Consider the following 24,810-nt stretch of genomic DNA (forward strand, 5'->3'; position numbering starts at 1 on the left):
TGCCTGAAGCAACCTTGAATCCAGCAATGGGAGCCCAGGCCTCAGAATTTAGAAGCCACAAGGTCAGATATTTCTGCTCTTCTATTAGAGACAATACGGGGCAGGGTGGGGACAAGGGGCTATGGAGGGTTCTGGCCTGTTAAAACTGTCTTCCTGGCAGGAGGGATCAAGGGTCCATGCCAGGAGGTGGGTCGCTTTAGTCAAACCACAGAGAAGGGTTGTCCTGGGATGGAGTACCCACAAACATCTTCCAGAACAAACACAGAGTGAAGTTTGAAAAGGGGCAGCCTAGGAAACCTGCCTCAGAGTCTGTTTCCGTGGATGCTAGGGGGGTCCAGCCATGCTTCTAAGGCGAGGGGTTCTGGGAGGTAGCCTTCTTGATATGGAAGCAGGGGGCCAGGAGGGGGCTCTGCTCTGGTTCCGCTCCTGTCTGTGTGACCTTCAAGCTACAGAACTTCTCCATGTCCCTGTTCCTAAGGAGTTTTCCTATGTGCATTGGGAGGAGTGAGTTAAATAATGCACATAAAGTACATATAAAGGATGTGATCTTTAAAGAGCTCTTAATTGTTCTTATTGTTGTTTAGTGACTAAGTCATGTTCAAGTCTTTGTGATCCCATGGACAGTAGCCCACCAGTCTCCTCTGTCCATGGGATTTCCATGGGATTTCCCAGGCAAGAATACTGGAGTGGGTTGCCATGACCTTCTCCAGGGGATCTTCCCAACCCAGCAATCGAACCCACATTTCCTGTGTCTCCTGCACTGTCAGGCAGATTCTTTACCACTAGTGCCACCTGGGAAGCCCAAGGATTTAATAGCCATGTTTAAACAACCCAGTATAATTGGGATGTTCTAAGGACCAAGACAACCCACTCCAGTATTCTTGCCTCGAGAATCCCATGGACAGAGGAGCCTGGTGAGCAACAGTCCATAGGGTTGCAAAGGGTCAGACACGTCTGAGTGACAGAAGGACCTAACTAGTAAACTTCAGAAGGGAGCCTCATGTGTTTAGGGAGACTCAAGGGGCAAGATCAGGGGCTCTACTTGTTTGTCCATATTTCCCTGTTCCCTTCGTATGCTTAGTCATGTCCAGCTCTTTTGTGACCCCATGGACTGTAGCCTGCCAGGCTCCTCTGTCCATGGAATTTTCCAGGCAAGAATACTGGAGTGGGTTGCCATTTCCTTTCCCAGGGGATCTTCCTGACTCAGGGATTGAACCCTGGGATTCTTTACCACTGAGCCACCAGGGAAACCCAACGAGCTCTTAATAAATGTTAGCTATTCTTCTGATCATTGCAGCAATGGAAATATGAGGTGTCTGATTCTGGAATAAATAGAACCATCTAAACAGGCTGTGTGGACAGTGGACTTAGAATGGAAAAAGGCCAGAAGGAGTCGAGACACCTGGGTTCAGGGCAGACAGGCTGCTGAAGTTCTGCAGGTGTCTGTTTGGGATCATGGAATGGAGGAACTGGGACTTCTCCAAAGCCATGAGAAAGAAACCATCACAGGATATCTATGGGGTGCCAAGGGGTAGAGAAAGATGCCCTGTGCAAGGACATTTGTAGAATTTAAACATTTTCTTTAATAAAGTCCTTAGTGGAGTTGAGGAGGAGCTCAGAAAGTAGGTTTCCAAGATGGGGTCTTAGTGTGCAGCTTGTCGTGGCTTGCTTGATTACAGATGTTAGTTCTTTGGAGTGGCAGCCTCTGACAGCTGACAGCCTCTCAAGGAAAGATCCAACTGGGTCAGAGTTGGGGTTCTCACAGGTGAACTCTGTGGTTTATCTAAGTTCGTTTCCCCCATATTTGCTGGTACATATTATTCTCAATAACAATTGTCTGCCTTCTAACTTGTTTGCTCATGTAACATTCAAGATGTTCCCGTATCTAGTATTTTCAGTGGCTCAGGGTTTAGGCAGAGAAGGCATGGCTGCAGCAGACACATTGTGTAAAGCGGCAAACAGGACACCTTACCGATGGTCTCCATTGTGTCTCTCTCTTCAATCAAGAGCTGAGCCCTGGGTATGTCAATATGCATCCTCAGGGTTTGCTGTTGCTTGCTCAAGGTGTCTGAAGTCCGGGTATTTTTACTGGGAATAAAATAAGGGGGATACATTAATGAATTTGTTCAGTGTTACATTAGGCACACCAACTAGACTTATTATCTAATTATGTGAATGTTGGTGGGGAGGGGAGGGAAAGGAGCACATGACAGTTTTTTCTCCTTCATGCAAACAATATTTATTAATATTAAGTTTCAGCAGTCGATTGTGAGGTTCAGAAAATATCAACTGTCAATAGCAGTTGGTTCTACAACTATCAGTAGAAACTTATTTTGGAATTTCCCATTTCTTGTGTAAAAACCAAACAAAATATACATACAGAAACATTCTTAAATCAACAACATTTTCTATGGTTAGACATGAGATATTCTAAAGATGGCAAGGGAGAAAACATGTGTACTGGTTATTCCCTGGATGGGGTTTTACTAGTAAATTTGTTTTCTACCTGGAGTCACTTTTTTTAGTTGTTGTTGTTCTAGTAACAAATCATAAACCTTGTTAGCTTTCCTGACAATAGTTTAGTTTTCTGAATCCAATTACATTTTAGAAGAGAGAAAAAAAGCAATTACTATAAGAATTTATCTCAAAATTTGTGTACTAGAAAATTGCTCTTAGAGTGAGCCGTCTTCTAAAAGTAAATGAAAATAGGTAGTAAAGCTGCATGGTATAATCAAGTTCAGTTACAGCTCATAGTAAAAAAAAACAAACAAAAAAATCTGCATGTTGGACAAAAATACAAGAAAGTCGATAAAAGCTTTAATTAGCAATCCACATTAGAAAAATGGTTGTTCAATCTTTACAGAATTATAAGAATCAAGTAGATTTAAAAATATATTCTGAAATACCCTCCAGAAAGAAGCAACCATTCAGATAATTAAATCAATGTGATAATCTATGGTGTCCCTAAATCTAGCTCAATTACTGCCAAATTCTGTTTTGAGAGAGATTTGTGGTGCTTGGCACACTCTTGATGGTTTTCAGTTCAGTTCAGTCGCTCAGTCGTGTCCGACTCTTTGCGACCCCATGAATCACAGCACACCAGGGCTCCCTGTCCATCACCAACTCCCAGAGTTCACTCAAACTCATGGCCACAGAGTCGGTGATGCCATCCAGCCATCTCATTCTCTGTCGTCCCCTTCTCCTCCCGCCCCCAATCCTTCCCAGCATCAGAGTCTTTTCCAGTGAGTCAACTCGTCGCATGAGGTGGCCAAAGTATTGCAGTTTCAGCTTTAGCATCAGTCCTTCCAAAGAACACCCAGGATTGATCTCCTTTAGAATGGACTCACTGGATCTCCTTGCAGTCCAAGGGACTCTCAAGAGTCTTCTCCAACACCACAGTTCAAAAGCATCAATTCTTCGGCGATCAGCTTTCTTCACAGTCCAACTCTCACATCCATACATGACCACGGGAAAAACCATAGCCTTGACTAGACGGACCTTGGTTGGCAAAGTAATGTCTCTGCTTTTTAATATACTATCTAGGTTGGTCATAACTTTCCTTCCAAGGAGTAAGAGTCTTTTAATTTCATGGCTGTAATCAGCATCTGCAGTGATTTTGGAGCCCAGAAAAATAAAGTCTGACACTGTTTCCACTGTTTTCCCATCTATTTCCCATGAAGTGATGGGACCAGATGCCATGATCTTTGTTTTCTGAATGTTGAGCTTCAAGCCAACCTTTTCACTCTCCTCTTTCACTTTCATCAAGAGGCTTTTGAGTTCCTCTTCACTTTCTGCCATAAGGGTGGTGTCATCTGCATATCTGAGGTTACTGATATTTCTCCCGGCAATCTTGATTCCAGCTTGTGCTTCTTCCAGCCCAGCGTTCCTCATGATGTACTCTGCATATAAGTTAAATAAGCAAGGTGACAATATACAGCCTTGACGTACTCCTTTTCCTATTTGCATGATGGTTTACCCGCTGTTAATTACATGTAATAGGGAACAATAAAGGTTCATCTGTACTGAAATCTCAAATGCTTTTAGCTTCAACCAGGCATTCACCAGGAGTCCCAGATTCTTCCTCGACCATGAGGTCTCATCCACTCTTGAACCATGTGGTTGATGAATGTTAATAATCCGAAAGTCAAATTCACTCAAGAAGCCCTTTACACGTTTGCATTCAGAGGTCCATGTTAATATTCTGAATATTTTACAATGGCTCTTTCTTCCTTTGGGTGTAAACAAAACAGCCCATGAAAACAGCCGCTTTGAAAGGTGCAGCAGCCCTCCTAGGGCTTGATCTTGAACCAGATTTTTTCTCTTCAGATGAGTAACTGGGTTATGTAGCTAGACCATGCTAATTACGCAGAGCCCAAATTCAAACGTTTTGGCCTGAATTTTTCGCATGGTCTATAAATGGTTTTAAATTATTTACTTGACCAAGTTCTCACTTTATTTGTGTGTGTATTTAAAGCAAATATTCAGATCCTTGTACAAAATGAAGAGCACTGGTGACTCGGGGGTCTGTGGTTACGTCAGATAAGCTCTATTTCCACAAAAACATATGGGGAACTCCTCCTCTGTGAATATCTGAGATCTGTTTTGAAACTTCACAAGGGACCAGAGCTTGTCCTTGCACCAAAAATAGAAGTATGAGCTAGTTCCTTCTGCTCCTCATGAATAGTGATGAGGCAGTCAGCGGCTGCTCAATGAACAGCTAGGAATCCGCACAGTTATACTTAACGATGAGGGGTCTGCTTGACACAGGAAGCCAGTGACATCACTGCTGTGCTCCACTGCGATTGGCATAAGGACTTAGAATACGACTGAACTTTGTGAACATGGATGATCAAAGCTGGAGGTGAATGCCCCTTTACCGCAAGACTAAGCTGCCAAGCCCCGCTGCAGGAAGGTGGGAAAGTGACCCCATCAACCTTAAGATTCAAAGTCTAATTATCCCTCCTCCCTTTGTGCTTGCTGCTTCTTTTGCTGGGACACACTCCTCTGGCCCAAAGCCATGTAGTGCCCCCTCTGTCGTCTTTCCAGAGGAGCCAGCTGGCCCTTCTGTGGGAACTCCCCATTCTCCACTTAATTTTTTCTCCTCAGCACTTACAACTTCCTAGCAGGTGTTTGAATGAGTTATTTATAAGGTGTCTCTGCCAATGGACTATAAACTTCCTAAAGGGTATTTTCATCTCTTCTGTCTCCCGTGTAGCCCTGAAACTTGGGACAGTATGTGACTGAAGTAGGTACTCAATTAATATTTGTTGAAACTTGTTGAATGAATAATGCTTGGACACAATGGGAGCTGAGTCACACCTCCAGAAGCCTGCACTTTAGAGTCAATAACATCCTCCTCAATCTAAAAAGGTTATTAGATCTCAAGCAAGTTGCTTCTTTATCTTAATCTGTGCTGCCATATTCTATGATCTATTGTTACATGAAGGTTGATTTCCCTAAGCTATAACAATTGGTCCTTAGAATAGCAGCAAACATTTTTTTTACAAAAAGCTAATTAAAGAAACTTGATTTGTAATCTGAAAAAAGATCTGAATGTTTTTACGGTGGAAGCAAAATTGCCTCTTTTATATGATATGGGATCATGCTAAATATATTAGCTAGTTATTATTGAAATATAATCATCTGCCATCCATTTGCCATCTGGCTATCTGATTAAAGTGACAGAGGGCTGAAGCTGGTTCCTGGTGGATGCTATTTCTGGGCTCAGCCAATAAATTATGTGCAATTGCTACAACTTCATAAAGGCAATATTTCCTTAAGCTTTGGGGGAAAGAAGAAACTAATGACAACGCTTGCATAGCATCTCCCTTCCTCCCAAAAATTTGATATGGAGCATTCCATAAGTATAAAGTAACTGTAAAGATATCAGGATATATCTCATTGTAACAGCTGGGTGAGCATTTTCACTGTTGCTGAAGCTGGAGCTCCAATACTTTGGCAACCTGATGTGAACAGCCAACTCATTGGAAAAGACTCTGATGCTGGGAAAGATTGAGGGCAGGAGGAGAAGAGGGCAGCAAAGGATGAGATAGTTATATTGCATCACCAACTCAATGGACATGAATTTGAGCAAACTTCAGGAGATAGTGATGGATAGGGGAGCCTAGTATGCTGCAGTTTATGGGGTTGCAAAGAGTCAGACACGACTTAGTGACTGAATGACAACAAATAAACATATAAACATGAAAAAACTAAACTAACTTGAACTCTCAATCTGAACCCTTCACTGCTCACAGCTAGCTTTCTTATTAATATCAGTCCCTGGACACTAACCACATGTTACTTAGTGCCTTAGGGCAACCCAGTCTCACCTTTGAGAAGGCTGGTATGCTTGAAAAACATTTTTCTTGCCTCATCCTAGAAAAGGAAAACACTTTCTATCTGTGCACAGTGGGTGACGTGTCCTTTCTCTCTCCTCTACCGGATGACTTGCTTGGGTGACATGGATGAAGGTCCAGAGGCACGAGAACCAGCAACGGCAGGTGGCAGCATGGAGGGGAGGGGTCCCCCCAGAGTGGGGTCCAGGCTGTCTGTCTTTGTCGTGCGGTTGCACCTGCTTGTCTGGCTCTGGGACAGCCGACATCACTGAAATATGTAGATCCTTCCTTAAGGAGTGTGAATGGATGGTAAATGTGCATTCACCTAGATCACAGGATGATACAGCGAGGAACTATTTCCAACAGTTGTTTTTAGATGAGAGAAGCAGGGCACAGAGAGGGAAAAGATGTCCTCCAGATCACAAAACCAGCCAGTGGCAGCATCTAGAACTTAAGCCTGTGATTCTCTGTCCCAGGCTGCTCAGTCCTCACCTTCTGAGAGAAAGAAGTGGTGAAAACAGGGAACAGTGATTCTGCAGGCTTCTCTGTGCCACTGGATCTGACCTTCCTCGACTTCCAGGGCCACATTTCGAGCGTGGTTGGCCCTAACCTGGGCCAGGCAGGGGACAAGGTCTTTTGTTGCTTGACCTGTTAACCTGCCAACCTTAGGTTAAATTGACCCTTCAAGAATAAAAGCATTGCTTTTTTTGATTTATCAACCAATTTATTATTTCCATTTAATTTATAAACGTGTTTCAATAGCTATTGTCTGAGAAAAATCAGATAGGCTGTGATACATCTACGTAAAATATAAATAAGTTCTGGGTACAGGCACTTGGACTAGAATGATTGATTGTTTTTTCATTTCTTTTTCCCCCAAGATGAGCCACGATGAAAAATATATATTCTGGTCCTCTGGTTCAATCATTTATTATTGAACGTTTCTTTTTTTTTAATTGGGGGATAATGGCTTTACAATGTAGTGTTGGTTTCTGCTGTGCAACAACATAAATCAGTCATAATTATATATATATATCCCCTCCCTCATTGCTTTTACTTCTAAATTAATCCCATAAAAATCCACCTATGTGAGGAGCTTGGAAATTCTCCTCCTTTTCAATCATTTTCATCCTTTGGAAGAAAATTGCCTTAAATATCTTCAGTTCAGTTCAGTTCAGTCGCTCAGTCGTGTCCGACTCTTTGCGACCCCATATATCACAGCACGCCAGGCCTCCTTGTCCATCACCAACTCCCGGAGTTCACTCAAACTCATGTCCATCAAGTCGGTGATGCCATCCAGCCATCTCATTCTCTGTCGTCCCCTTCTCCTCCCGCCCCCAATCCTTCCCAGCATCAGAGTCTTTTCCAGTGAGTCAACTCGTCGCACGAGGTGGCCAAAGTATTGGAGTTTCAGCTTTAGGATCAGGGGAAGTAATTACTAGTTTTAATGTTCCTAATTTCATGTTGGTAACTGTCACCTGCAAATATCATTACTGATTCCTGTTCTTATCAATAGGTGGTCTTTCTGTCCTGGTAATTGCCCCTATTAACAGAGAAGGAATAGGATGATTTCTGACGTCTTACCTGGAATTCATGAGGGAGAAAACACAGCAGAGAAGCTAACACCACATCATACTGATGCAACAAATGTTGCACTTGTCAAGAATCGCACCTCCCCCCCCAGGGACATGGGCTTTGGGCAAGGTCGATGGTCTAGGTGATGATGAAGGAAGTGGCCAGAAGCTGTCTGGGAGGACACACAGCTGCAAGCACCAGTCTCAGGCACAGATCAGTGAGGTGGACTGGCCTGGAGACAGGGACGGGCCCTGGGCTGAGCAGATCACACCCACTCTAAAGAGGCATCAAAGGCAGGTCCAGAAGCCACGGTCATTGAGGCTGTGTCTCGTGTGGTCAGAGCACTTCCAAGAGAAGCCAGAAAGCCATTGTTTTGTGTGAAATGTCTTGATTTTTAAATGTCATCAACAATTTCATATCTGTGAGACTGCATTATAACTTACTTTATTAGATAATTATTATAAATCAAATGACTCTGGCTTGTTTTCCAGATGTTTTGTCAGATCTGTTCAACACAAGTGCACATGTGTCTGGCAGCCTTCCCTGTGACCACTAGCCAACCAGGATGGGCTTGCACAAAAGCCTGGGCCCAAGACATTTCATACAGCTTTTCATAATCTTCTCATGCAAGTTTGATCTAGTGTGATGGGATTAGACAGATGAAGGGGATAATTTACAGGCCATTTGCATCTCTGAGCTCTACTCTGAGCTCCAGATTGGTGCTACCAGCTTCACTGGAAGCTTAAAAAACATCCTCAGTTCAACATGATCCATGCAAGTCCTTTCATTCTGATTGACATCCCCTTCCTTTGCCCTACATTAAAAAGGTCCATACACCAAATCTATCATCCTAATCTCGGCATATGGCACCAATGTTTATCTAACTGCTCACACCAAAGATTTCAGAGTCATCTTTGAGTCCTTCATTATCTGTTACTAACAATTCATATTGTTTTAAAACACAGCATGGGCAAACAAAGGTGTCCGTGAGAAACATAATCCATGGGCCAATGGTATTCAAACTCTGTCTTAGATCTTCAGGATACTGCTATGGACACGTCTCTTTGTGAATGATAAAAAAAGTACTACTTTAATAAGCAAAGGTAAGGGAGGATGTTAAAGCCAACTGTGGTGGGGTAGGGGGTGGGAAGAGACCTTATATGCCATTGCTTTTTCTTCTACATTAGTCATCCTAGAATGACAATGTCAAAGTCACCATCGGGGCCCTGATGTTTTTCTTTTCTTTTTTCATTTTGGTTGTACCTTGCAGGATCTTAGTTTCTTCACCAGGGATCAAACCCAGGCCCCAGGAAGTGAAAGTGCTGACTCCTAACCACCGGACTGTCAGAGAATTCCCCTGACATTCTTCTTACCTGGTTCCTAGACACTGATTATCCTACTGTTACTTTTGGTCTAAATTTTTACTATAGACCGTGCAAATATTGGAGTGGCTTGTACAGTTATGAACATGCTCTTATTCAGTTACGCCTAGTTGTTCATCTATTCAATAGCTATGAGTGGAACAATTACAGTGCTGGTTTCTCCTAACTCAGTGATGAGACAGGTTGTGACCTCTGAGGCCAGACTAAACGGACATTTGCAGCAGAAGTTGGTGGGTGCTCTGGTGGAGGGGGTGCTGCAGAAGCCGTGGGAGGTGAGGGCAAAGAGAGGTTTTAGTGATCAGCCCATCAATTTTGCGGATTCCTTCTCACCTGGCTAACGTTAGCAAGAAGGCCTGACCTCAAGATGGCATATTTGGTGGAAGCAAAACCAAAGCTTTTTATTGATACTTATAATGTGTCTCCTTATTCTCAGGTTAGTGGGAAATACTCTATTGGTTGAGACTAGCCAATAAGACAACTACCTACAGTGTGCATAACAATGCATTACTTGGTATCTACTCCAACTAGGCATTACATGGATATTTAGTTTCCTAGAATGAAAACTATATGTCAGACAGAAAATGGATTATTGAGACTGTTATTAAACAAAAAGAAATCATCAAAACAAGTTGGAAATTGCTCTTTTAAACATGATATTTAGGATACTAGGTCTTTTTCTTACCTCATGAGCATTTCAGCTAAACTCTTTGCATCTGGGGAAAGAAAGCTAATGTTAGTACAAGATAAACGACTCAGTAACATTCACTTAAGCATTTCTGACAAATATTCTACAGATAACAATAGCCATTTTTAAATGTAATTTTATATTGAGATAACTACTAATAACTGAAACTTTTATGGGTTCCTTATTTCTTCTAAATGAGGCACATATAAATAGCCACAAAAACTCTCAGATACGTGATAAAGGTTTTATTATAACCTATTCATTTGTCACTTTTCAAAAACCAACTTTATTTTCAGAAGTCAGAAAATGAACATCTTGAAAGTAATTCATTAATCCATTCTTTTTGTTATCAAAATGAAAAAGCTTATGACATTTTAAAAAGGTCATTATTAGAGAGCTATGCATCTGTTTGGTTGATCCAAGAATTGTATACACTGCATATCACTATGTCTGGAAACCTAGATGTTTATTTCAAACTCAGAAGTAAAACTCTTTTTAATTTCTTTCCTCTGAGGACACTGTTTACCAAGAACTGGTTCAGTTCAATTCAGTTCAGCCACTCAATCTTTGCGACTCCATGAATCACAGCCACTCCTGATAAAAGAAATCCTGCCTAAAATGATGTAAATTTTTAGAAAACTTTTTGGATGGCATCATTTTGAAATTCTAATTTCCCTTAAAACATAATTTTTCCTTTTACACATTTTTATCCTGGCAAAAAAAATGGATGTTTCCTTTCTTAGAACACAAGGGTCTTCTTCATATTTTTCTTTCAATTTTCTATAAAAAGCTTTGATGTTAAATGTTCAATGAATGGAACTTTCTGGGGATGGATTCAGCTGACTGCGAGTGTGAGTGAAGCAATGCATTTGTTGGAGCATTTTCGTGTTTGGGAGATGACCCATGAATGCAGTTGCTTTCGTGTCAGGGAGCAGGATGCTGTAACTGGGAGGTGTGGATGGACAGTTGCAGGAATAACCACACATAGGCAGTCATCCTGTGAACCAAAGCACTGCTCTTCAAGTCAGCCGTGCCAGGTCCCACCTTACAAGGAGGCCCCGGGCTTGTGCACAGATGGATTCAGTCTGGGAAGTGAAACAGCTCCCTTCACCCCATCCATATGGCAAAGCAAAGAAGGCAAAGCAGCATTGAATTTCCCATCTCGTGGCTTTACATTTATCTGCAAAGACAAGATAAGCTTCTTCTCTTCCTGAATGGTTTAACACTTGCAAAGTAAATATACACATACACATATATAAGGTGCCAGAAGCTTGGGATTAATTAGCTGTATGGAACAACCAAGCACTGGCTAGTTCAACACTCTGAAAAGAGGCTGGAATTCCAAAGAGTAAAACGCTGCATGTCAGCTCACAATGTGAAGGGAACTCAGACTTAAACGTCTTCAGGATGGATCTGCGTTCCTTGTTCTGACACCATCATCATTCTTTTTCTATTCCTGAAGCTAATCACCACAGCTTTCTCTCCTGTGATTTTTTTTCCCCTATCAATGTGCCAAGGAAAGACAGCTTCCAACCAGTGGGGATAGAGGTCCCTCTGGTACTTACAAGCTCCAAAGCAAAATTTCTGTGTCTACAATTAATAGGCAGCTTCATCCACATGCTTTGGTACCCAAAGCCTCTTTGGTCTACCTTTCCCTATGCTCATCGCCTTACAGTGGGTCTCTTTCTCTGTCTGTCTTGACTACTATTTCCTCCTTCTGACTCATCTGAAACTGTGAGCAACATTATATTCACGGAAACTCACTTCTTCTGTGAGCCGCCCCCGGCCCTTGGGGAAGCTGAGAGTTGGTGGAGAGTGAAGCTGGTGGAGAGTCTGGATGGCACAGTTGGCATCAGGGACCAGGCATGAATGTCTCCCGGGGGGTGGGACCAAGTGAACTAGGGTCACGTCCTAGGAACCCGGATGTGCCAGTTATTTCGGACTGCCAGCCCACGTCCCCTTTATATCCATCTGCCTGGAAATTTCTGAGCCCTCCTTCAGAAATCAGGAAACTGGGACCCAGATACATTCAATCATTTGCTGCAGCTGAGTAGGAAATCATAACTAGTGTCTGTTGATATAAACGCTTTTAAAATCACTATCCTCAAAGTTTTTTATACTGGAGTGGGTAGCCATTCCCTTCTCCAGGGGATCTTTCTGACCAGGGATTGAACCCTGGTCTCCTGCAGGGCAGGTGGATTGTTTACCATCTGAGCCACCAGGGAAGTGCTTTATACATAGAGGGGGAAACATGTCATATCCTTAGGGACACACAGAGGAGTGCATTCCTCATGACAGCTGACCAAGGGACGCACCCTGGAGGGCACTGTCTTAGGCTGGGTCAGTTGGAGAGGAAGTAAAACTGTTATCACCTTAAAGAGAGCACACACTAACAGGGAGAATGCTCCAGGGCACAGGAGCCAGTGGTGGAATTCTGAGCTCCTTCAGGAAGCAAGGAAACAGCAATTTGGGTGCAGGCTGAGATGCCTGGCTTAAACATATCGAGTCCTTTAATGTATTAAAGTAAATTGTGTGTGGGGTGTGCTGATTTGGAAGGCAATTGGGAGAGATGTCAAGGATATGATGGGTTCTGGATCTTCTGTTCATACAAGGGGCAGGGAGAAGAAAAGGAACTCTGGACACTCTCCTCTTTAGGGGCAAGAAGGGGATGTGGGACAAATTAAGAGAACATTTTAAAAATCATGGAGTCGTGGTATCTTAAGAGCATCACAGAGTTTTCAAATCTTCCTCTGATAAATGTCTGAATCCCTTCCACGGTGCCCTGGACAGATGCTACAATGAGCCGGGGCTGACAGCAGCCCCAGGGAAGACAACACCCTTGCTGACCAGACGGTGCCTACATCTCCTCCATCACTGACCTGGCTTCCACGTCTGTTGAGGGCTCCCCACTCAACACATCAGTCTCCCTAGGACTTTGGTTTTTTTCTCTCTCTGCAGTTCAATTCTCATTTCCTCATCAGTATGTCCCTCTTTGGTCTGCCCAGCTCCAGACTCTCAGCCCTCTAAGCAGCTTGCCCACAGCAGAAAGGGCAGAAATGGCTCTGAGTCACACCCCTCACTAGGTCACATCTGTGCTCTGAAATTCTCAAAGGAGACTCCCTGCCAATAGGACCCCTCAGCTCAGGGTACCAGCCTCCCATGCTGGACCTAGTTGTCTTTATAGCTCAGTTCCCTCTTACTTTGAACCGCCAACCCTCTCTGAGTTTTCTGTTCTTGCATTCTCTGCTGAGAGCCCCCATGACTTTGTTCCTCCAAGCCCTGGCCCCCACCCTCCCCTAGACATGACTTGCTGCTCTGTACACCCTCCCAGCAGGTGACACTGGTGTTCTGGTTCCCTGGGCTTCTGAGGACCTTTGCACCTGTCTAGCATCTAAGCATCTGTTCAGCTCAGTCTTGGCACTTTGCATCATGACTTCCTGGTTTCACGCTGTCTCTCTAATGGCCCTTTTGTCTTTATCTGCAGCCTCTGGTACAGTAAAGCCACACACAGTCTTTTCCTGAGGATACAATTCATTATGAAAAACAACTTCCTATTCTTGTGTTGAAATCCCTTGATGCAATTTCTCCTTGGCTATAAGAAAGGCACCTTCTGGAACCACTGAGAAGCCATTTGAATGTTTCCAGGTAGCTGGCATGTCCGAGGTAGCTTGGCTTCAGTGTTTTCTTTTCTGGGCTGAATTCTCTAACTTTCTCAATCACTCCTCAGATGGCAGAATTTCTAGGCAATTCTCCACTTGGGACTCTCTTCTATGGAAGACCTGTGATTTCTTATTGTCCTTTATTAAATGAGGCTGAGCCCAGAAACTGGTAATTTTTTTGATAGTCTCTTACCCACTGTTGGGAACACAGTGCTCATTATATGTTACGTAAATGAATTTTCACAACTTACATTGGAGACTTTCCAATGATCCCTATTAAATTGTGTCTCCTTGGTTTTAGCCTTTCATCCTCTACTACATTAGCTCCCACCTGGATTTACGCCATCTCAGAAATCAGCTTAGCTCGCCTGTGTTTCAGCCCAGTGCTGTAACCTGGTCCTTTCTTCTCTATCAACCCTGTCAAAGTGCAAATAGGATTTGTCCAGGCTGTGGCTGATCCCTATCATGTCCTTTGATGCTCACAAACTATCCTATAACCTAAGCTAATTTACTTCACTCTACAGTTTCTAGAACTTACTGGTTTTTGAAAATGGGTATGGAGTATACTTCCTAACATCTCTAATCTGATTGTTCAAAGATGACGTACAAAGGTCCTTGGGATCATATCTGAAAACATTTTGTTCAGAATCTTAAAAAAAATTTTCTTTGGGCTGTTTTGCAATTCCTTGGCCACGTGATGCAAAGAGCCGACTCATTGGAAAAGACCCTGAAGATGGGAAAGATTGAGGGCAGGAGGAGAAAACGGCGACAGAGGATGAAATGGCTAGATGGCATCACCGACTCAATGGACATGAGCTTGAGCCAATTCTGGGAGAGAGTGGAAGACAGGAAGCCTGACGTGCTGTAGTCCATGGGGTCACAAAGAGTCAGACGTGACGGAGTGACTGCACAACACAATGGAGGGGAACCACACGACACCTTTGCTAATCTTTCCAGTGAGAGAAAGCGTCCCTCTTGGGGATTATCACTGCATCGACTGGTGCCCACAGTTTGGTTCTCATCATCTAGGGTCCTGTGTAATAGTTTGTTGTGAGCTTGGCTTGCCTGATCTACTAGCAAGGAGTTAGGAAGATGACTTTAGGCAGCATCCTCTCCAATCCTCCCAAAATCACTAGCACATAGTAGGTTTTGAAAGAATAAATCAATTTAAATAATCAGAAGCTTTGATGATTTTCTCAAACAACCTGAGTTATCTTTTTTCCTTTTCCTTCCTTCCATCCCTCCCTCCCTTCCTTTCTCAAAATCCCCCTCATCCTTCCTTCTTTTTCTAGAATTCTTTTTTCACATTTTCTGATCTGAATAGCACCTCTCTTGGTTCACACCAAAGTAAAACAGATGCTGAGTCCGTCTTCTTCTACCTGCCATCTGTTAAGATGAGAACATCATCTCAAGTATTCTTTTTCTTCTTTCCCAACACAGCTCCATGTGCTTTTGTGTTGTCTGCCACTTTTTTTCCCCCACAAATTTCAGCTCAGTGTGAGATTTAGACTTTGTGACACCTTTCTAAAGCCCTGGCTGTTTCTCTATAGCCATCACTGGCCCTGTGCTCTTCCCTTCATCTTTCGGTCTGGGAGATGATGGAGACAGGTTACCAGGCTTTCCTAGTGATACTCAATGATGGAAAAAAGCAATTTCAAAAAATAACATGTGGTAACCAGTCCATTCTAAAGGAGATCAGTCCTGGGTGTTCATCTAAAGCTGAAACTCCAACATTTTGGCCACCTCACACGAAGAGTTGACTCACTGGAAAAGACTCTGATGCTGGGAGGGATTGGGGGCGGGAGGAGACGGGGACGACAGAGAATGAGATGGCTGGATGGCATCACCAACTCGATGGACATGAGTTTGAGTGAACTCTGGGAGTTGGTGATGGACAGGGAGGCCTGGCGTGCTGTGATTCATGGGGTCGCGGAGAGTCGGACACGACTGAGTGACTGAACTGGACTGACTGAACTGAACACTCTGAATGTGCAAAGAGGGCTGGAAGATGATAGTTGAAAGGAGAATTTGGGGATCTTAAGGTAACTGACCCCCTGCCTTTAGGAGAGCATTTTCATTTGAGGGGTTGGGGAGCAGTGAGCCAGGATTCAGAGGAGCTTGTGAGACATGATATAGTTGACTGTCAAAGAGTCTTTCAAGAATTCAGAGGGGGAAAGAAATGGAGAGAAGGGCAATAGGTTAAGGACAGTCAAGCAAAAAGGAATCCTTTTTTTTAAATATAGGGGGGCGATGTGAGAGTTGGACTGTGAAGAAAGCTGATCGCCGAAGAATTGATGCTTTTGAACTGTGGTGTTGGAGAAGACTCTTGAGAGTCCCTTGTACCGCAAGGAGATCCAACCAGTCCATTCTAAGGGAGATCAATCCCGGGTGTTCATTGGAAGGACTGATGCTAAGGCTGAAGCTGCAATACTTTGGCCACCTCATGCGACGAGTTGACTCACTGGAAAAGACTCTGATGCTGGGAAAGATTGGGGGCGGGAGGAGAAGGGGACGACCAAGAATGAGATGGCTGGATGGCATCACCGACCCTGTGGACATGAGTTCGAATGATGGAGTTGGTGATGGACAGGGAGGCCTGGCGTGCTGTGATTCATGGGGTCGCGGAGAGTCGGATACGACTGAGCGACTGAACTGAACTAAACTGGGTGGTAATGAATATAGAGATAGGAAATGAACAAACCAAATATCTTTCATGGGGGAAAATAAAATGATAAAGTCATTATTGATTTTGTGTTAATAGACTGATTTTGTGTTTAATTCCATGTTTCTTTGACACATCTTTTTAAGCTAGCTTAATATGGATGTGACAGACTATTTCTTTCCTGAATGTGTCAAAACTGAAGAAGTATCATGAAGAAAGGACTGAGTAGAAAAAAGTGATCTCAGCTCTCCTGCTAGTCCCTACCTAGCTGATGTGTGGTTTTCAAGTTCCCTTCAGTTTTCATGTCAGCAAAGTGGAGCACAACAGTGTCAAGATGTCAAGTTTATTCATACCTATTTGCACAGCTATTAAGAGACTAAAGCAAGACAATATAAAGAGTTATAGAGAAAGGAAGAAGAAAACATGGAAAATGCTAGCACTCTGTCAATTACTTGTGGTTCGGTCAGTTTTCGGGAAGAGGCATCCCAGCTGGGTAAAAGCAGCACAGGGTGGTCTCCCCAGTTCCCTGTTCTTTGTGAACCATCATCCCTCCCAAGGGGTCTGCACTTGGGATAGGCATTCGTATCAGTGAGGCAGCACAGGCCTCCAGCACTGCAGCTGTGCTAGTCCTGGGTACATGCTCTAATGCTTATTTTATTTTTAAAAGATTTTTTTTGATGTGGACCATTTTTAAAGACTTTATTGAATTTGTTATTAATAAAATATTGCTTCTATTTTTATGTGTTGGTTTCTTGGCCACAAGACATGTGTGGTCTTAGTTCCCTGACCAGGAATGGAACCTGCCTCCCCTGCATTGAAAGTTGAAGTCTTTAAGCACAGGATCACCAGGGAAGTTCCTTATGTTTCTTTAAAAAAGAGGACTGTCATTCATAGGCACATCATCTTTCATCTCCAAAGTTCTAGTTAAGTGAATGGAATTTGCTTTGCTTCATATCTCTCCAGGGCAATCACATGTACATGCCTCCCAAACACAAAACCAACCTGAAAGTAGCAGATTTCCCCCTGCTTTGCCTGCATGCTAAACTGCTTCCGTTCTGTTCCATTTCGTCGCTCAGTCGTGTCCGACTCTATGCGACCCCGTGGACTGTAGCCTATCAGGCTTCTCCGTCCATGGGATTCTCCAGGCAAGAATACTGGAGTGGGTTACCATTTCCTTCAGTTGTGTCCAAATATGTGCAACTCTATGAATGGTAGTCCACCAGGCTCCTCTGTCCATGGGATTCTCCAGGCAAGAATACTGGAGTGGGTTGCCCTGCCCTCCTCAAGGGGATCTTCCCAACCCAGGGATCGAACCACATCTCTTACATCTCCTACATTGGCAGGTGTGTCCTTTACCTAGTGTGTGCCACCTGGGAAGCCCCTTCCCCTGCTTTGCTGCTGCTAAGTCACTTTAGTCGTGTCCGACTCTGTGTGACCCCATAGACGGAAGCCCATCAGGCTCCCCCGTCCCTGGGATTCTCCAGGCAAGAACACTGGAGTGGGTTGCCATTTCCTTCCCCTGCTTTACCATCTCTCAAAAGCTCTTACTTGCAAGTTCCCTTACAACAACTCCTGCTTTTCTGTGGAATTGAAAGGGAGCTCATAAAGCAGCTATTATCCTAAGGGCTCTAAAACCTGCATTTACATTTTTATAGGCTCTCAAAAAGGACCCCCAATCATCTAGTCAAATGAAAGCTGATTCCAAAGCCATGACAAAATACATAACCCAGAAAAGAAGACCATATATTCTTGCCATCTCAGAAAACTGCAAATACAAACATGGACAAAATATAACACACAGGCAGGGCAAAGCCCTGGGTTGAGACCACCTGGCTCCCTCCTGCTCCTGTCTGCACCCCGCCCACCCCGTGCCCCCATCCCTCGCTCCATGGCTGCCACTGGCCTGGCCCTGTTACCTTTCCTCTGTCCCTGTGCTTTCCCACTGTAAGATATAGAAACCCTTTTAAAAAATTTAGTTCTGCCATAATACACTTGAAGTTTTGAAAGGATGATTTTTAAGAAATGAAGGTCAAAAGGATAAAAAGAAAGAAAACAGAAAGGAACAAAGAAGGAAGAAAATGTAAAGCTGAGAACTACAGTTTCAGACTTCTGATCCCATCTCAGCCTCAGATGGGACATTTATTAGTTCGGCAGTGACATCTCTGGGGGGCCCACCCACTACTCCTTCATTAAGGTACACCAGGGACATTTGCATGCATATGACTCAATGTATCATGGCCACCTTTATACAAGTCTACCTTGAGTCCAAGTGTCTTTGAGCTCCCAGATGCACACCTTTCTTCCTTTAGATTATCAGAGTTTAAGCTAAGTGTTGGTCTTACAGATGAGGAGAGATTTAGCTCAGATATTTGCAGAGCAGATAAATGGAATATTAGAACAGTCATGGCCCACCCCTTCAGCCATGCCTGTGGATGACCAAAGGCCACATTCTCTTTAGGAATGATCTTCCGGAACTAATCGGCTTTAAACTATTAATCCATTTGAAACCATGTTTCAAATAATAAATATGCTTCTGATCAAGGGAAGAAGGTCAGATTTTACGTCATCCACTGATTTTTGTCTTTAGCTTATTTGAAACGTTGGAAGCAGCTTTTTGGCTTGGCACTGCCAGTTGATCCACACTGGTTGGGTACTTTGCACCCTCTTGGGTAAACTCATACTAAGAGGGGAAGCTTTTAGTGACCCCGGCCTTGATTACTTGACATGGGTATCAAATTTTTATAATTTGGCACTGCTGGGATCATGGGTCCAGCCAGTGATTTATTCTATAACCTAGAACTTCAAAGGAGCTAGCAGTAGGAAAAAATCAGGGCATCATTCAAAGCAAAATGTGGCTTCTGAACTTGTGGATAAGGTTATAGATTAAAAAAAAAAATGTAGCACTTGAAGACAATTTAGACTTTAGGAGGTCGCTAGGCTCTAAAATTAGTAATGCACTCAGGAAGGAAGAATATAGGTTGGCTAAACTGCCTGAGTCCCATTTTCTTTCTTTCTTTTTTTTAAAAAAAATTTATATAAAGCACGTTATGGTGCGTTATCTAATTAGGTGGCTTGTCAATACAGTGAAACAAACCTACTTGTAAACACTGAGCAGCATATAGCAATCAAACAAGGTCAATGGTATGGAGTTGATCTTACAGTGTTCATTAGGAACCCCTGCAGTATTTTTCTATAATCCAAATTTTCCTATTTCCAGTTTTGATCCTGAAGGGTAGCTGCTCAGGAAACACTGACCTATTATTAGAAATGTCCTTATTTTACACAATAAAATATTGTATGAAGCCATTCAATCTGTAAATATATTTGAACTCATTCTAACCCAGGGACATGATCTGTGCCTTATGTGGGTCAGGTGGTAACTGAATGATTCTACTAATGGACTCTGTTTAATAGACGGGCACCTACTACCTTAAACTCTGTGGCTCTAGTTTCCTCCAATGAGTGAATGGGAAATATGTTGTATTATTAATTAACATACCAGTTCAAGGGCCCTTCAAACCTAAAAGACAGATCTTTGGGGGGCAGGGTCTGGCCTTCTGGGTTTCCTATGTGACTCAGTTGGTAAAGAATCTGACTGCAATGCAGGAGACCTGGGTTTCATCCCTGGGTCAGGAAGATCCCCTGGGGGAGGGCATGGCAACCCACTCCAGTATTCTTGCCTGGAGAGTCCCATGGACCAAGGATCCTGGTGGGCTACAGTCCACGGGGTCGCAAAGAGTTGGACATGACTGAACAACTAACACTTTCACTTTCTTTTCTGACCTTTCACTGATTCTCCCAATAGCCCTAGTCACTCACCCTGCCCTTTTATGGTGCATTTTTCAATGTTATAGAAAGATGAGCACGTCCCACGTAAAAGCCTTTGCTGACTGCCACTAGGGTATCAGCTTCCATCGTCCTGGGACAGAATCTTAGTAACCTTTCTTTTCTCTCCAGGACCTAGCCAAACTCTTGTGATCAAATAGAGATGGTTAATAAGAAAATTTTACAGTTAGTTTTAAAAAACGTTGCATCTGGCCCATGGAAGATAATCAGAGAGAATGTGCTGAATTGAATATTTCAGTGTATCCAAAGTAAAACCTGCCATTTGGAAGGCTACGGGATGAGATATCTGATCGTTTTCCCTTCTTCCTACCCTCACATCAAACTCTTGACTTGGAAGCTTTTATTAGGCAAGTAAAATGCAAGACTGCAGATACCTTTGTTCCCTGCCAGCTACTTCTCTGGGATTCTTTGCTCCTCAACATCTCCCATGAATACATCTTCTTTGCCACAGCACTTATTTTCTCCCCCTGCTGAAACCTTTGTGCTAGCTCTCTCTCTGCTCGGGCACAAAGAAAACAAAATCGTTTCCGGGGAATGAAAGGTTGGACTTGAGGATGTGACGAGTTGCTCTCTTCACCGAGACCAGTGAGAAAATAGCGGTGTGGGACAGCAGAGGTACCAACAATAAAAATGCCAGCCCAGGATATTTTCTAGACAGAGTCCTTGCAAGGCAATAACTAAATTACAAGGGACTGTGAAGAACAAAAAGAAAGGACTCCCACCTGCCACCGGTCTGACTCAAATGCACCAGGAAGAATATGTGACAGCGTTAGCATCTTTTTCTTGCTCTTGGCAGAGAAGAGCGAGGTTGTGGTGTTCAAGTTGTTAAATAGAAGAGGAAAATCAGACAATAGCTGGGGAGGTGAAAGGAAGCAACAGGGGCCAGGGCAAAAAGAAAAGGTGAATTTAGCAGAGGGTGGGGGATGCTGGGAGGGATTTAGTCTTTAACACATTTGTAGGTAAATCCTTGCGATCAAACAGGAATGATGGATGAGAAAGTGTTACCGTTGGCTTTTAAGAATGTTATATGGACAATTTCTAGTCTTCTAAATGTAGCCAGTTCAATCTAAGTGTAACAAGAACAGACAGCCTTGGTACCTCAATAACAATGTCCCTAAGGCCAGGCTATGGGTTTCTGTTTTGGGTAAAAAAAAGGCGGGGGGAGGGTTAAAAAAGTCATTTTGGAGGCTTTCCTGGTGGTCAGTGGTAAAGAATCCACCTGCTGATACAGGAGATACAAGATTGATCCCTGGTCCGGGAAGATCCTACATGTTGTGGAGCAGCTAAGCCTGTGTGTCGCAGCTCCTGAGCCTGTGCTCTGGAGCCTGGGAGCTGCAACTATTGCGCCCATGTGCCTAGAGCCTGTGTTCCACAACAAGAGAAGCCACTGCAATGAGAAACCCTTGCACCACAACTAGAGAGTAGCCTCCACTCACCACAACTAGAATAAAGCCCGTGCAACAGTGAACACCCAGCACAGCCAAAAATTCATAACTAAAACCTTATTTTTTAAAAAAGTCCTTTTCAAATTTTAACGATGAACACTTGTGAACGGAATCCAATACAGCACACCTGATATTGAATTTCTCAATAGATTCGGCAATACGATGATCTTATGATGCTGTTCTCATAAATGGCACCCCCTTTCCTTCCCAGTTGCAATTAATTGCTTCCTGTTTTGTGCTTACTGTCAGGTGAGTGTATGCTTCTCGGTTCTGTCTCGTCACAACAAAGATTTGGAGTGAGGGTCATTAAAGCCCTCGGCGCGTCACAGCTCTTGGGTCTTGGACAGACCATATTATAGCTCTTAGACAAAACAGTGTTACAGCTCTATTTTATTTAGAAAATAGCAAGAGAACCCATCCTCGAGGTGTGAGGGCATGCTGACCCAAAGATGCAAAGAGAAGAGAGTGGGGGAGCGTGCCAGCGTGCGGGAGAGAGAGAAATAGAGAGAGAGGGTCCTTTGGCTCCTTTTTTCATATGTTTCTACCCTCCTCCGGGCCTATGCAAACTGGGCTAGCCAGGAGTGCTGTTTGTTCTACCTGAGGTCCTCACTCAGGTCCTCGGACCTTCCTTTGACCTTCCTTTGTTCTATTTTTGCAGGCTTTTCCCTTCCTTGTCTTTAGCCACTGCCATTTTGGACACTTGTTTCCTATTCTAACTACCTAACAGAGCTATATCAAGAAGATGCCCTGGCTATGAGAAGACAGGTGGAAATATCCCCCTGTCCTGCTGATCTAATTGGTCTATGGTTAATTGTACAAGAGGTCAATGGCCAGATCTACCAGCAGGGCTTGGGGATATCCCAGAGACATCTTAAGGACAGAGCTTCCAGGCTTGTCTTTCAAATGCAAATCTGAAGAACACAGGGGATGCTGCATTCCCCTCACCGCACTGACACTCAAGTGCAAACAGCTTGGACATGCATTCTACCGAAACTTGGATTTACTCAATACCCTGACAGGTAAAGAGGAGGGACTCAGAGAACTCTGTCCTGCCCAGGGCTTTGTATTTGAAAGAAGTCATTGTTCTCACACCGCAGAGCCAGGGCCTGTAGGGCTGCTGCACAGGACCTGGAAATAGCTCCGTTGCACATAATCTACAGAGCTGGACAGCGTAATAATGGTGCTGCGGACAATGGCTCTTGTCTGGCCCAAGTTATCATCATCTATTATTTTATTTTCTATTAGTTAAAGCGAAACTCTTACACCAGGATTCCACTCCAGTTTCTAATTCAGGAAAGTGTGTGTTTTCTGCCTCACAATGCTTTCCCAGGACCATAAACCCTCAATTTCCTCTTCCCGGCAATAAAGTAGTTCTCATTCCCAGAGTCCATCAGACAGGTCTTTTTAAAGGAGGCCGTAATTGGTAGCATTGCTGCAGAGACTGAAAATTAAAGAGTGGTTGTTGGCAAACCCACGGGAAAGTCATTCTCTTGGCCTGCCCTACTGACAAGATAGGATTTAGGACACTTGAAAGAGGTTGGCTTTCACCCAGTTTCTGAGTAGTAACTTTTGTGTGACTTGCCCACGAGGCCCTGACACCCTGCTCAAGGAACATCACGGGTCACAGAACCAGGCAGCCTGGGGATCCGGCCCAGAGAGGGAAAGGCATTCCGTGGGGTGAGATCCCCCCAGCTAGCCGTTGGTCTCACTGCGCAGGGGGACGGCCAAGCCTCCACTCACCTCTCAGCCGCTTCAGCCTCTGCTCGCGCCTCCTCCTCCGAACCACCAGCAGGAGCACAAACAGCATCAGGACCCCCACCAGGATGCAGGAGACGGTCACCAGCATCTTGAGCCCCTCGTTGGTCGTCAGCCCTTCATCGCTTTGGACAACTGACTTAATGAGTGGGGGGATTGTACCTGAAAACAGGGTCATGATGTTAGGCGGCTGTTAATGACGACAGCATGGCGGAGATTTTAGGGATGATGGGTTATAGGAACCGCGCGAGTGATCCGAGGACGTCCACGGAAATGAAGATGAAAGGGACTCTTCATCTAGATCCTTGCTAATTTCTTTCCTCACGCACTTCCCTCCTGTGCTTACTCTACAGAACATGGAACTAGAATCTGCGCAAAGGACAAATCCCATTTCTTTGAAAGGGACTTCACTGGTAACGTGCTGGGTGCAGACACTTGAAAGCATAATATCCAGGCTGGGTGCTTTAAAAAGTCACATGCATTTACCTGGAGTTGAGTGTCACCCAGAACACAATTGAGAGTGGTGGTTTGAAAAATTGCACATCAAAGAAGGAACAATGGGTTTGGCAAGTGGACAGAAGGCAGGCTTGGGGAGACTGTACCAGATAGACCTGCTTAAAGGAGCTGAAAATCTCTTTTCTTTGGTTATTTCATTGCTTTTTGTCATGGACATAAGACCAAATCTACTTTTAAAAGTCTCGTTTCAGGACATTAGAGCAAAATCAACTTTTCAAAGAGAAGTCATCCAGGTCTCTAAAGCAAGCTATTTATTGACCCTTATAATGCCCTGAAGTTCAGATTATTTAGAATTACAAGGAAACACTTAAGCAGTCTGAACTCTGAGCTGCCTTAAGCTGCCTTCTGCTGAGAGGCTGAACAAAATGGGTCCAGAGATTCAAACACAGGCATCCCCTTTCATGGAGCTTGAATTTTGGCATCCACCACTATGAAAGGATGCTCCAGTCTTCTGTATTTTCCATGTAAAACAAGGGCCAGGAAGTCAGTAATTTAGGAAAAATAATGCAAAAATAATATAATTTCCCTTTGAACAAAAAGTGTCTGTGTCCTGCTTTTAGTGAGTAGAGCAGGGATAAGAACACCAGGCCCCTCTGCTGTCTGCTAAGGCCAATAACATCATTCTTCCAACTTATAAACACTGGTTTTGGCTGGAGCCCCAGGTCTGCAAATGCTCAGAACTCAGGTAAGAGGCACAAAAGGGGATGCAGGTAAGGGATGGATCTGCAAAACCAAGATGACACAGGACCAGTACAAACACCTGACTGAGGGAATGGCAGAAGAAAGAGTCCAGAGAAAAATACAGAAGGATCTGAAATCTGACTAGTACAGACAGAAAGCTAATCGTCAATGTTTGTTTTCCCCCAAATGAAAAGAAATTCTTCAGGCAGAAGTGAAACAAGAGATATTAAAGCTATATATCCACAAGGTTGGTTCAAAGAAATACG

General features: G+C 43.8%; 1 protein-coding gene across 2 annotated transcripts in view; it reads right to left on the reverse strand.

Moving 5' to 3' along the window:
* Nucleotides 1-24,810, reverse strand: part of DSCAM (DS cell adhesion molecule) — a 337,475-nt gene that overhangs the window by 31,732 nt on the left and 280,933 nt on the right. For both annotated transcript variants that reach the window (XM_088828353.1, XM_055420373.2), the window contains exons 23-25: nucleotides 23,333-23,509; nucleotides 9,978-10,008; nucleotides 1,973-2,088 (exon numbers count right to left, since the gene is read on the reverse strand). In XM_088828353.1, the coding sequence (XP_088684479.1) occupies nucleotides 1,973-2,088; nucleotides 9,978-10,008; nucleotides 23,333-23,509 (324 nt within the window). The remainder of the gene's footprint in view (nucleotides 1-1,972; nucleotides 2,089-9,977; nucleotides 10,009-23,332; nucleotides 23,510-24,810) is intronic.

The sequence above is a fragment of the Moschus berezovskii genome, chromosome 1 (assembly GCF_049115385.1).
Source record: "Moschus berezovskii isolate FMDL1 chromosome 1, NW_MosBer_1.0, whole genome shotgun sequence".
Lineage (NCBI taxonomy): Eukaryota > Metazoa > Chordata > Mammalia > Artiodactyla > Moschidae > Moschus > Moschus berezovskii.